This window comes from Sciurus carolinensis, chromosome 1 (genome assembly GCF_902686445.1).
Source record: "Sciurus carolinensis chromosome 1, mSciCar1.2, whole genome shotgun sequence".
Classification (NCBI taxonomy): Eukaryota; Metazoa; Chordata; class Mammalia; order Rodentia; family Sciuridae; genus Sciurus; species Sciurus carolinensis.
The window spans coordinates 202,172,617-202,186,773 of NC_062213.1; the positions used below are offsets into that span (position 1 = coordinate 202,172,617).

At 38.8% G+C, this 14,157-nt stretch overlaps 1 protein-coding gene and 1 non-coding gene across 5 annotated transcripts in view; both read right to left on the reverse strand.

Annotated features, from left to right (window-relative positions):
* Ube4b (ubiquitination factor E4B) overlaps positions 1 to 14,157 on the reverse strand; it is a 119,427-nt gene that overhangs the window by 36,538 nt on the left and 68,732 nt on the right. For all 4 annotated transcript variants that reach the window (XM_047558020.1, XM_047558038.1, XM_047558029.1 and 1 more), the window contains 3 exons: positions 13,770 to 13,870; positions 11,685 to 11,799; positions 2,193 to 2,276 (listed from right to left, as the gene is read on the reverse strand). In XM_047558020.1, the coding sequence (XP_047413976.1) occupies positions 2,193 to 2,276; positions 11,685 to 11,799; positions 13,770 to 13,870 (300 nt within the window). The remainder of the gene's footprint in view (positions 1 to 2,192; positions 2,277 to 11,684; positions 11,800 to 13,769; positions 13,871 to 14,157) is intronic.
* On the reverse strand, positions 12,564 to 12,649 carry Trnat-cgu (transfer RNA threonine (anticodon CGU)). The gene has a single exon. It is a non-coding gene; the product is annotated as a tRNA-Thr (tRNA).

The window sequence follows — 14,157 nt, forward strand, 5'->3', positions numbered from 1 at the left end:
GAATGAGAAGCCTGACTTGGTTTCAAGCCTCGTAGTACTGATGAGAACACCAACTTCCCTCCAGCACCCCAGCATTTTCATGCTGGAGAAATGGGATGAACAGTTTCTATACCTGCAAACAGTTTAATATGGCCATGGTAATTCAATCAAACAATCCTGAACACTCACTTAATTTTCTGTGATTTGGATGCAGCTATAGAAGATACTGAGCCACCAAAGGAAGTTTTTCAGTTGATACTTTTAAGCACTAATGCGACTCTGAGAAGCCTCCGAAGCGGAGCTCCCACTGCCTCCGTGGCTCATCAGGATCACAGGGGAAGCCTTAGCGAACCCCATGCCATGGAGCTCCCCATGATCATGTTCACAATGCCTGCGGCGGGGAGCCAGGCGTCAGCACTTTTTACGAATCCTGAGGTGATTTTCACATATGACAGAGCAGGATCCCCTGACCGACAGAATCCCTGCTGTTTCTGATTTTAGCATCCTCTCTCTTCCTGTCCTGACTGAACTCTTTCTCACTGCACCCTCATTCTTATACAAATATCAATAAAGGCCCCAAATAAAATTAGTGTCCACATCAAAAGAGGCTTTTGTTTTTTGACCAAGGACACTTGTTGATCTGACAGTGAAAGCTCCTCATTGAAAGATCAGGCTAATTCAAACCACAACCAAAAAGCCAACAATTCCAGAAGGAATGTCTACATGATACAGTGCTAATTAGCATCAACTAAAATATTGCGTGACTGAACTCCAACAGTGAGATCATTCCATTTCCAGTTCTGAGTGCCACAGACAGAACAATGAGTAAGCATTAACGTATTTTAATTAGGAACGTGAAAAATATGTGCAATGCAGACAGCCCTGGCGTAAATGCATTCAAAATTACCTTTAAAAGTAAGAAATCTGTTTCACGTTCTAATTTTTAAACATTACCTTTACTTTTAGCCTGTGGGTATTATGGTGACAGTTTTATTTATTTATTTTTGCTGTACTGGGGACTGAACCTAGGGGTGCTCTATTACTGAGCTATATCTCCAGCCCTTATAATTTTTTTTATTTCTGAGACAGGGTCTCATTAATTGCCCAGGCTGTTTCCAAAGTTGGGATGCTCCTGCCTCAGTCTTCTGAGTTGCCGAGATTACAGGTGTGTGGTGCTGAGCCCAGTTTAATTTTTTAAACACACAAATGTACCCTTCGTGTACACCTCTGTGTCAGCATGTACCAGTGTAATTATCAAACTGTTTTGCTGTGGCTTGACTTTCACAATGGCTTTTGAACATGTTAAAGAGGATGGGGGAACCTGTCTCATGAGCTCCTTGTCCCACTGCCAAGCACAGGACAAATCCTCAGTAAGCAATGAGCTCATGGCGTAGTGGAAACTCATCAGCAGAATAAGTAAAATGCCCAAATACGGAAAAAAAAAAAAAAAAAAATTTAACCACAGACTCAATTCACAAAGGCTGTCTGCATATACTATGTAATATATACAGAAATTTCATGTTTTGATCTTTTATTCCTTTATACTTCTAGAATGAAAAATCCTCAGGAACACTTGAAGACATTTTTTGGGCAAACTGTCAAAGAAGCAAATTTAGAATAGAAAAGAGCTTCTTATTTTTATCTCAATTCCAGTGGTTTCACAGCAATCCAATTGCCCCATAGGAATCCAGGTTCTGTTCATAACTGGAGCCTGCTCTGTGCTCCAGGGGCTAATCAGACCTGTGTTCTCAGGAAAACCTGCAGTCTTAGCAACAAGAGAGTCACTCTGAAATTGTTCTGTGCAAAGTCAACACATAAAGGAAAATTGTATTACTTTTCTTAGTGTAACTCTGCTTTAACTTATAAATATTATGAATATTTCTATAACTAAATTTCATCCCAGATATGGTATGCTCATTGTATGGAGAAATATCAACAATGATCATCTTTTTCATTGGCTACACTACATGTGTAGTTCATTTTAATCAGGCAGGCCAGTGCTGTGCAGGGTGGGGTCGGTAGCGTGCACTGGCCGAGGCTTGTCCTTGCTGATGTACTGCACCGCACAGCAAGCACTCTGAGTGGCCAACACAAGGACTACACATTTTGAATTTGTAAACAAGGTTGATCTTAGACCTGAAAAGAAAGTATATGTTAAAATTATCTAACAGAAAAACACCTACTGAATATGTTAAAGAAAGACAAAGTTTTACCATGAGAGGGTACTTAAAGTAGTCACTATCGAGGGAGCATTCTTTGGCAGCAAGAGCCAGGCCTTGTAAAATGGGGATAAAGATCTGTAAGAAAAGAAAGAAAAACACAAATACAAGATTACCAAAAACTAAGAATGGTAAATGTCTAAGAAGGTGCTGGGTCTAAGGTGTCCAGGTGTCTCCCTGCCTTCCTCAAGGAGATCCCTCTTGCATATACAGGAGTCTACAACTAAGCCAGAGTGTTGATTTCCCTGTTGGTTAACTATGAAGTGATGCTGCTAATTCTCCCACAAGTGTGCAGCCACGGAAGGACTCAAGGCCCTTGCTCCAGTTAACCAAGTTGTGCACACCTCAGAAATGATGTTCTTGATTACCAAGCTTCTACAGGCTGTGAGGAAGTCAGACTAAATGCTCCAATACTTTCTCAATTCTAGCAATACTTTAAGAAATCCTTTAATATTTTGAGGTAAACAAGAAAAACAGACCAATGATGGATGTTACTGTTAAACATAATTGAGAACAAAGAGATATAGCTGATTAATGTTCATATTGAAAAAGAAAACATTAGTAAGATCGCCTTGCCTCCATACACATGGCAACCACAATAACCTGACAGGGAAGTTTAAGGACTCTCAGATTTACTTTTACAAGTTCGCCACTGACGCTGGGTAACACTATGCAAGATTTGCCAGTCAACACAGCTCATCTTTAAATTTTTCAAGGCACCCACCAATCCACATGTCTAGGGAGGTGGTTGGGATTCAAGACCAGTTAACATCAAGTAGAAAGCATGAGCAGCAGCAGCAATCTGATCACCAACAGGTATAAAGGGAGTACACAAGGAAGCCTCTGGAAAACCTAGAAAACTCCCACCCAACTTCCTCCCATCTGTCTGAGAACCTCTGTCATTTGAAAAGCACAGGACTAAAAAAGGTGCCCTAAGTTATAAGTGTCTGTGGAGTGTTCTGAGATATCAATGCAGCTCTAAAAGAGAGTGCTGTATCTGTGCAACTTGAACAATCAGGGTAGAAGTAATGTGTTCTCATAAGACGGGAAAAAGGGACAAGAAACTCTCAGGCAGGGGCTGAGGAACACCAGTCTGCAATCAAGAAGGAATGGCCAGCAGAAGCTCCAGAATCCAAAACTTAGTCTCACAACCGGTCATTGAGAAAAGCCTCCGAACATTTTCTCAGGAATACTAGAAATGAAGTATCTTTCCTCTTTCTAGTAGAGTAAGGCTTTCTGTTGACTTTGTCTGCAAGTCAACAGACAAAATATGACTAAGAATAACATTTTTCAGTAAAACATTAAACTACTTATGTAACCTACATATTTTAAATAATTCTCTTATTTTCAAATACCTCCCAGCACTAATGGAAGAATTCTACAGCTATACATTCCCAACTCTAAATTTCAGAGGCTATTTGTTTATATCTGTGAACATTTCTCAAACATGAAAACCTCATTAAAATTCCAAAAATTCAATAATTCACCTTTCTTATGCCTTTGAGGCAGAAAGGTAAAAAGAATTTTTTTTTTTCTTTCAGTTCAGCAGCTGCATTTCATTCCTTTCTCTCCGGATAAAACTTCTGTTAACATAAGACAACAGTGTCCAACCCTGTGTGGCTGAAAAGGCATCAGAGTTCCTTCTTTTTCTCTGTGATGGGAGGATGGAGCCCAGGCAAGTGCCCCAACACAGAGCCATAGTCCAGTCCCAAGGCTTTAGAATTCTGTGGGTTAAAATAAACAGGTCTGTGATGAACACACAACACTGTGAATGGGTTAAATGCCATGCAAATGGTAAATTTGATGTTATGTGAACTTAGCCTCAATTACAAAAACCAAAGACGTAATTCTCTAACCTCTGCATAAGTTTGTTAAAAGTAAAATGGTGTAACCTGTCCCTTTCCGCTGATTTTGGGGCTGATTTTTTAGTTACAACTACGGGGCTCCTCCATAAGCGCTTTCTGAATAGGAAAAGCATGCTGCGGTGCGTCCAGGGACCACCATGGCTGTGTCGTTCAGCCTGCCTGGGCAGTTCCTTGTATGCCTAAGTTCAACCGTCTTTCTACAGAAGGAAAGCCCACTCTACCACCTTCACTATGCGTGTGAGTCACAAGATGACACGGAAGATAAGCAGCCAAGGAACTCCAGGCAGACTACACAACAGGCCCTGGAACTATATCTTACAAATACTTTGAAGACTGCTAAAAATACAATTCCCATGAACTCAAAGGTCTTAAAATCAATTTCATAGATATGTACAAAATAGGTATAAAACAAGAGTAAAAGGAATCATGTCAATGCAGAGACTGCAACTGTTCTTTCTAGTCACACACGAAAAAGAAATGCAGTAAATTGTAAAAAAAAACAAAAACAAACAAACAAAAAAACATAAAAATGCTTTCATCAGGGAAAATGGTGTGTGAGCTGCGAACACAGCTCAGGCAAAGCAATCTTCACAACATGCAGCACAAAACAGCAAACAGAATGTGCCACCGGTTTCACCTGACAGGAAACGTTCAAGACAACATGAACAGCTTCATCACTGCATATGACACATCTGCATTTGCACTTGGTTATGACCACTGGGACACTTAAACAGTGTAGAAATACCCAATGACATAAAACAAGAAAGCAGGCATCTTTCTTAGTTTGATGGTAAGGAGACAGCCCCTGTGTGGCGTGCAGTCAGCCTTTAGCTAACTGGGTCACTATTTATGAATCTTACAGACTCAGAGAAGTACTCGTCAGCAGTAGTCATCTGGAAAAAAGCTCACTGTGCCTTATGCCACCTCCTGGCATTCCCAGGTTAACAAGCTCCTTGAAAGAAGGGACAAAGTTTTGTATTTCTTTCCAGACTGCCATTGGATTGCCTGCTGCCCGCTGTTGCCTGGAAGTCCATTGTCACATATGCAAGTCTGGTTTCATGTGGCTGCTACCATCTTGGGACAACAGCCAGGGCCTGCAGGTTTAATGCAGCCGTCTCCGGGTGTGGCCACCTCGGTCTGGGCACTCAGGCCAGGGCCTGGAGACATGTGGGGTACCTGCAGCTGTGGCGGCACCTGAGGTCTTTCTGCTCAGTGTGGTAGTGGCTGCCCTCTGGCTGCCTCTGTGCAGGGTCACTCCTTTGTGTGAGCACATCCCTGCTGGGCTCTTTGCAAGTTCCAAGGGCACTGAGATCTTGGGATTGCAGCAAGACAGGACCTGGGGAAGATGAAGCCCAGGTCCGTCAGATTACAGCTGGGTTTGCGTGGGCCAGTCTGGGTCTGGCAAGCCTGTGGAAAGCCGGAGACTAGGGGCAGTTCCCAGGGGGAGGAGAGGTTGAAGAAACTGGAGAAAACTGGGTCCTTCGAGCTCAGTGAGACCTGAAGTGCACGGGGACAGAAGGTGCCAGCTACAACAGGTGGGAAGACTGGAAGAGGGTGTGAGGGCACCTTGCTGTCGGCTCACCTACCCAACTGACCCGGCACCCACGGGACTGCAGCTAACATCAAACTTCAGACAACCCCACCTGCTGGTGGAGAAGGGAAGCTGAGGAAACATTTGAAAGCCAACGGAAGCAATCAATTTTCCATTGAGACTTTCCTCCTTTTTATTTTCTTCTTTCGTCTTCTCTCTCACACCTCTATCATCTTTGAATCCAAATATTTTTCATGTATCAATTTATTGAGGAATGGGATGTCTGAATAGTGTATGACAGTTGTGTTGTTTATGCTTATATTTTTACTTTTTAAAAAACATGTACATATTTTTTCTCTCACCTCCTGTCTCCCTGGATCCTCTTCCTCACTTCTCTCACACTAACAGCCAACCTCTATTAATTCCTTCCTCGCTCTTACTATAAAATTTTACCTCTATCTTCTCTCCCTCTCCCTCATAAAGACATCTTAATCTGCTTCTGTTCCCTCACTTCCCATCATTTAAAATGATAAACCCCTTAAGCAAACTTATGGTTAATATTGTAGATAATAATTGAATACTTCATTGCTATTGTGACAAAACTATAAACGCCTTAATAACAGTCATTGGGTTTAAAGTGGTATATCATTTGCATTGAGTGCTGTTAATACTGGTCTCCCCCTTAAAGGTGAGGTACTGGAAGCCTTCAAGGACTCTATAAAAATACAGGGTAGACTCTGTACTGCCTCTGCTCCATACTGCTAGATGAGAAGACACACAAACAGCACGAAAAAACAAGGGAAAAAAGCGCCTCAAACAAACCAAGATGTTCCAACAACAGAATCCATAGACAACACAGTAGAAGAAATGTCAGAGGAGTTTAGAAAATACATAGTTAGGTTGATATTCCAAATAAAGGATGGCAAAATTCAGGAAGTGAAACATGTCTTGGAAGACAGAACCTCAGACAATGAAGACAAAATACATACTCTTGAAAATGAAGTTGACCACACAGAGAAGATGGTAAGGAACTATGAACAGAACTTCCAAGAAATATGGGACATCATGAAAAGACCAAATTTAAGATTTATCAGAATAGACAAAGGTGTGGAGTTACAAACCAAAGGAATGCATGATCTTTTCAATGATATAATATCAGAAAATTCTTACAGGACCTCAAATGTACAAAATTATAGCATGAGGATGACTAACATACAGAATAAGGATAGAATTTTAAAGGCTAAGAAAGAAAAAAAAAATCAAATTACATATACAGGGAAACCAATTCAGATCTCAGCTGATTTCTAAACCCAAATCTTCAACGCCAGGAGGTCCTGGAATAACATATATCAAGGTGTGAAAGAAAATGGATGCCAACCGAGAATTTTATGTCCACCAAAATTAAGCTTCAGATTTGAAGATAAAAGAAAAACCTCTTGTGATAAAAGTTAAAAGAATTCACAACCATAAAGCCTGCACTACAGAACATTCTCAAGAAAACATTCCATGAGGAAATGAAAACAACATCAACAACAACAATGAAAACCAGCAAAGGGAGGAACTACACTAAAGGAAAGGTCAATCAAAGGAGAAAATAAGTTAAAAACCAAAATAAACCAAAATGGGAATACGAATCATATCTCAATAATAACCCTGAATGTTAATGACCTAATCATCAATCAAAGGACATAGACTGGGGCTGGGGATATAGATCAGTTGGTAGAGTGTTTGCCTTGCAAGCACAAGGCCCTGGGTTCACTCCCCAGCACCGCATTAAAAAAAAAAAAAAAAACTGGCAGATTGGGTTTTTGAAAAAGACTCTACAATATGCTATCTTCAAGAGACTCACCTCCTAGGAAAAGACATCCACAGACTGCAGGAGAAAGGTTGGGAAAAAACATGTCACTCACAGTAACTGCGTAAACAAGCAGTGGTTTCCATCCTCATATTAGACGAAGTGGACTTTAAACCAAAGTTAGTAAGAAGGGATAAAGAAGGACATTTCATACTGCTTAAGGGAATCATACATCAACAAGACATAACAATTGTAAATATATATATGCTCCAAACAATGGAGCATCTATGTACATCAAACAAACCCTTCTTAATTTCAAGAATCAAATAGACCACAACACAATAATATGGGGTGAATTTTTTTTTTTTTTTTTTTGGGTGCTGGGGATCGAACCCAGGGCCTTGTGCTTACAAGGCAAGCACTCTACCGACTGAGCTATCTCCCCAGTCCTATGAGGTGAATTTAACACACCTCTTCCACTACTGGATAAATCTTCCAACAAAAAAAAACAAAAAACAAAAAAAAAAAACTAAAAAAAAGAAACTATAAAATTAAATAATACAATCAATGACTTAGACTTAGCGAACATTTATAGAGTATTTCATTCATCATTGAGCAAATACACTTTCTCCTCAGCAGCACATGGATTTCTCTAAAGTAGACCTATCTGTTATGCCGCAAAGCATTTCTCAGCAACACCAAAAAATGGAAATACTACCCTGCATTCTATAAGATCATAATGGAATAAAACTAGAAATCAACAATAAAATAAAAAATAGAAGCTACTCCAACACCTAGAGACTAAACAACATGCTATTGAATGATGAATGGATAAAAGAAATCAAGGAGAAAATTTAAAAATACTAAGAGGTAAATGAGAACATTGATATAACATATCAAAATCTTGGGGACACTGATGGCAGAGTTAAGAGGAAAGTTCACTGCATTAAGTTCCTACATTAAAAGAATAAAAAGTCAACAAATAAATGACGTGACATTACATCTTGAAACCCTAGAAGAACAACAAATGAACACCAAAAGCTGCATAAGACAGGAAATAATTAAAATCAGAGCTATAATCAATGAAAATGAAACAAAAGGAACAATTGACAAAACAAAAAATTGGTTCTTTGACAAAACAGAATTGATAAATCCTTAGCTATGCTAACAAAGAGAAAGAGAGAGAAAACAAATTATCATGATGGATACTACTGAAATAAAGAAGATAATTAGAAATTATTTTGAAAATTTATACTCAAATAAAATAGAAAAACTTGAAGACACAGACAAGTGTCTAGAGACATATGATCCACCCAAACTGAATCTGGAAGACATACACAATTTAAACAAGATCAATTTCAAGCAATGAAATAGAAGATGCCATTAAAAGCCTACCAACCAAGAAAAGCCCAGGACCAGACGGATTCTCAGTCGAGTTCTACACGACCTTCAAAGAAGAACTAACACCAATACTCATCAAATTATTCCATGAAATAGAAAAGGAGGGAAACCATCCAAACTCATTCTATGAGGCTAGTCTCACCTTTATACCAAAGCCAGACAAAGACACATCAAGGAAAGAAAACTTCAGACCAATATCCCTGATGAACAGGTGCAAAAATTCTCAAAATTCTGGCAAATCACACAGAAAAACATTTAAAAAGATAGTGCACCATGATCAAGTGGGGTTCATCCCAGGGATGCAATGTTGGTTTAACATACGAAAATCAATAAACTCAAAACACCACCCATCAATAAACTTAAAGACAAGAAGCATATGATTATCTCAATAGACATGGAAAAAACATTTGACAAAACACAGCACCTCTTCATATTCAAAACACCAGAAAAAGTAGGGATGGTAGGAACATAACTCAATACTTTTACAAAGCTATCTAAGCTAAGCCCATGGCCAACATCATCCTAAATGGAGAAAAGCATTCCCTCTAAAAAATGGAACAAGAAAGGGATGCCCTCTTTCACCACTTCTATTCAACTCTGTCCTTGAAACTCTAGCCAGAGCAATCAGATGAAAGAAATTAAAGGGATATGAATAGGAAAAGAACTCAAACTATCACTATTTGCTGAAGATATGATTCTACATATACAAGATCCAAAATATTCCACCAGAACAATTCTAGAACTCATAAATGAATTCAGCAAGTTAGCAGGATATAAAGTCAATACCCATAAATCAAATGCATTTCTATACATAAGCAACAAATCCACTGCAAGAGAAATTAGGAAAACTACTCCATTCACAATAGCCTCAACAAAAATAATATACTTGGGAATCAATCTAACAAAAGAGGTGAAAGACCTCTATAAAGAAAACCACAGAACACTAAAGAAAGAAATTGAAGAAGACCTTAGAAGATGGAAAGATCTCCCATGCTCTTGGACATGCAGAATTAATATTGTAAAAACGGCCATACTACCAAAAGTGTTATACAGATTCTAAGCAATTCCTATTAAAATCCCAATGACATTCTTCATAGAAATAGAAAAATCAATAATGAAATTCATTTGGAAAAATGAGACACAGAATAGCCAAAGCAGTCCTTAGCAAGAAAAGTGAAGCAGAAGACATCAAAATACTAGACCTTAAATGATACTACAGAACAATAGTAACAAAAACGGGATGGTAGTGGCACCAAAATAGACATGTAGACCAATGGTACAAAATAGGGGACACAGAGCCAAACCAAATAAATACTGTTATTTCATACTAGACAAAGGTGCCAAAAATATACATTGGAGAAAAGATAGCCTATTCAACAAATGGTGCTGGGAAAACTGGAAATCCATATGTAACAAAATGAAATTAAACCTCTATCTCTCACCCTACACAAAGATCAACTCAAAGTGGATCAAAGACTTAGGCACTAGAACAGAGAAAACAGAAGAAAACATAGGCCCAAATCTTCATCATGTCGGCTTAGGACCTGACTTCCTTAATAAGACTCCTAAAGCACAAGAAGTAAAATTAATCAACAAATGGGATGGATTCAAACTAAAAAGCTTCTTCTCAGCAAAGGAAACAATAATTTGAAGAGAGAGCGTACAGTATGGGAAAAAATCCTTACCACATGCATTTCAGATAGAGCACTAATCTCCAAGATAAAGAACTCAAAAAACTTAACACCAAAAAAACCAAATAACCCAATTGATAAATGGGCTAAGGAACTGAACAGACACTTCACAGAAGAAGAAATACAATCAATCAACAAACATGAAAACTCCTCATCATCTCTTGCAATTAGAGAAATTCAAATCAAAACAACTCCAAGATTTCATCTCACTCTAGTCAGAATGGCAATTATCAAGAATACAAGCAATAATAAGTGTTGGTGAAGATGTAGGGTAAAAGGTACACTCATACATTGTTGGTGGGTCTGCAGATTGGTGCAACCACTTTGGAAAGCAATATGGAGATTCCTAAGAAAACTTGGAATCACCATTTGACTCAGCTATCCCACTCCTTGGTTGATACCTAAAGGACTTAAAATCAGCATAATATGGTGATGCAGTCACATCAATGTTTACAGCAGCTCAATTCATAATAGCTAAATAATGAAACCAACCTAGATGCCCATCAACAAATGAATGTATAAAGAAAATGTGGTACATATTAACAATGGAATACTACTCAGCTTTAAAGAAAAATGAAATTATGGAATTTGCAGGTAAATGGATGGAGTTGGAGAATATCATGCTAAGTGAAAGAAGCCAATCCCAAAAACTGAAAGGTTGAATGTTTTCTCTGATAAGCGAATGCTGATCCATAGTGGGGGGTGGACAGGGAAGAATGAAGGAACTTTGTGAAGAGGGAGTGAGGAGAGGGGCAGGGTGATGGGAATGGGAAGGACAGTAGAATGAGACAGATATTATAGTTCTATATACATGAATGAAAAAAAATTTTTAAATTTTATCACTGTCAAAATAAAAAAAAGATAATGAAAAAAATTTTCAATACCACATAGTACTTTACTAAGCTCACTCTGAAATGTACGCTTTTCCTGTTCCCAAATGAAACTGATGTGTACTAAGAATAAAAGATAAATAAATAAATAAAAGACTCAATGCTTGACTGATTAGTTGAAATGGGCACATGATTTCAATAGTGCTGCTGTCAAACCTCAAGAAAAGCATCTTACGTGGGTCTCCTCTCTGAACAAATAACACATGCATGTTCAAATCTGGGAACAGAATTTCCAATATATGGCATATTTGGAAGTCAGCCTCAGCACAGAAGCAGTGAGGCTAAAGTTAGTAGCAAGTTCACACATCCCTACCTGCTTGAACACTTCCTCATCCTGGTGAGTGGTTCGCACCAGTTCTTGAATGAAGCCATATGGGAGATTCCTACATAGCATGTACGGCACGAGGAAGGACGGCTGCTGCATGGACCTGTGGACCCAAGAGAATCACGGCTGTGATGAAGTCAGTGCATTACAAGCCAACACGGCACGTGAGATGTCACAGCAGCACCAACCACCCAGGCAAAGCGCCAACTCCAAATCTTACAAGTACTCTGCCTGATAGTTCAATGCAAAAGATAAAACTTTCTCATGAAGGGCAATAGTTTCTTGGTCTTTTAAATGAGACAGTAGGAAATTTCAAAGACCCATCTCTTTCTCCATAGAGTCCTTCAAAAAAGAGATATTAGGAGCTGCGGCTGGGGCTCAGTGGTAGAGCACTTGCCTAGCATGTGTGAGGCCCTGGGTTGGATGCTCATCACCACAGAAAAGAAAATAAATAAAATAAAAGTACTGTGTCCATCTACAACTAAAAAGAAAACAAGAAAAAAAAAAAAAAAGAAACATTAAGAACAAATAAGCATTATATGTTTCTTTTACTTATTTGTTCCTGTCTCATCCAAATAGAAAAAAAAAAAAAATTAAGATGAGCAGTAGTCTTTTCAAATATCTTAATTTTAACCATGGAACATATATATATATATATATATATTTTTTTTTTTTTTTTTTTTTTTTTTTTTAAATAGATTTTTAGGGCTGGGGCTGTGGTTCAGTGGTAGATCACTAGCCTAGCATGTGTGAGGCCCTGGGGTTGATCCTCAATACCACATGACAATAAAATGAAGGCATTGTGTCCACTTACAACTGAAACAAAATATATTTTTTTTTTTTTTTTTTTTTTTTTTTTTTTTTTTTTTTTGCGGTGCTGGGGATTGAACCCAGGGCCTTGTGCTTACGAAGCAAGCACTCTACCAACTGAGCTATATCCCCAGCCCCACAAAATATATTTAAAAAATAATTTTTAGTTGTTGATGGACCTTCATTTTATTTATTTATTTTTATATGGTCCTGAATCAAACTCAGTGTCTCACACCTGCTAGGCAAATACTCTACCACTGAGCCATGATCCCAGCCCTGAACCATGGAACATTTAAAATTTTGCTACCTGTATGCTGTGCACAGTGGATTCTGAGAAAGAAGGATTGCAAGTTCAAGGTCAGTCTTGGCAACTTGGTGAGACCATGTCTCAAAATAAAAATTAAAAACAGCTAGGGATATGGCTCAGTGGTAAATTGCCCCACTGTAAAATCCCCAATAACACCCCCAATATTTATAAAGGGAAATTTTGGTACAAGTATACAATTTTTTTTCTTTTGAAGAATTTCAAAAACAGATGGTTATGGTACAGAAAATAATACAGAACACACAGAATAAATAAATGTAACTATCATTTTTCCTTTAGATATTCTTGTATAAGAGAAATTGAATGTATACTGTTTTTAAGAAAATATTTTCTTAGTTGTCAATGGATCTTTTATTTATTTATTTATATGTGGCACTGAGAATCGAACCCAGGGCCTCGCACATGCCAGGCAAGTACTCTACCACTGAGCCACAACCCCAGCCCTATATACTCTTTTTTAAACCTGACCTCTTCATGGAATTCTCAGAAGCAAACACAAAGTAGTTCTTAGGATGATTTCCAAATTACTCATTCTACCACTCTGCTTTATTACTTAGGAACAGAAAATGATTCTGTGCCACCAGGAAACTGATGGTCTACACATTTTATCAAGTATCTTCACTGACTCCAAGCAGTTGGTTTTAAACTAAATTATAATTTTCTGTAATTCATGTCCATCTATTTAAAAAATGAGCTATTTTAAAAAGGACACGGGCCTCTTAGAACATAAAAAATTTCTTTAAAAATCTACTGTGCACTGCTTTAGGAGATAAAGTAGAAACAGTCCTCTATTTCCCAAGTAACTTAGAGAAGGACAAAGCTCTCAGACCATTCAAACACCTTCAACTTGCAGGTCAAGGGAGTTGTCTGCATGTGGCCCGAGTGCAGGATCCTCCGCCTGCTGACCTCAAGCACACGCCCCGCGAGGCTCTGCATACCTTGGCTGTGTCAGGGAGCCCTGCAGGACGAGCGCGGTGTGGGATATGCACTGGGAGCGGACGTTGCTCAGAAGCTGGCTGACTGCTGGCTGGCTGCACATCTGAAATGGACAAGAAACCAACGACACTTCATCCCAAGCTGCTGGAAACTGCCAGGGGCCAGAAGATAGTGTGAGGGCCAGACAGGGCTTGCTCTTCTCTGTCATTATTCACCATCAACGAGGGGCAGTAAACATGTCATCCAGCCCGCTACATGGCCTCTGCTGAAATCCACGCTCAGAAGAGAGGGGATAAGCACAACCTCAGCGATGTACCTGCTCTCTCTGCCTCTGTTATGTAACTACAGACAATTATGCCCTTAGTCTCTGTTTATTCATATAATGGAAAG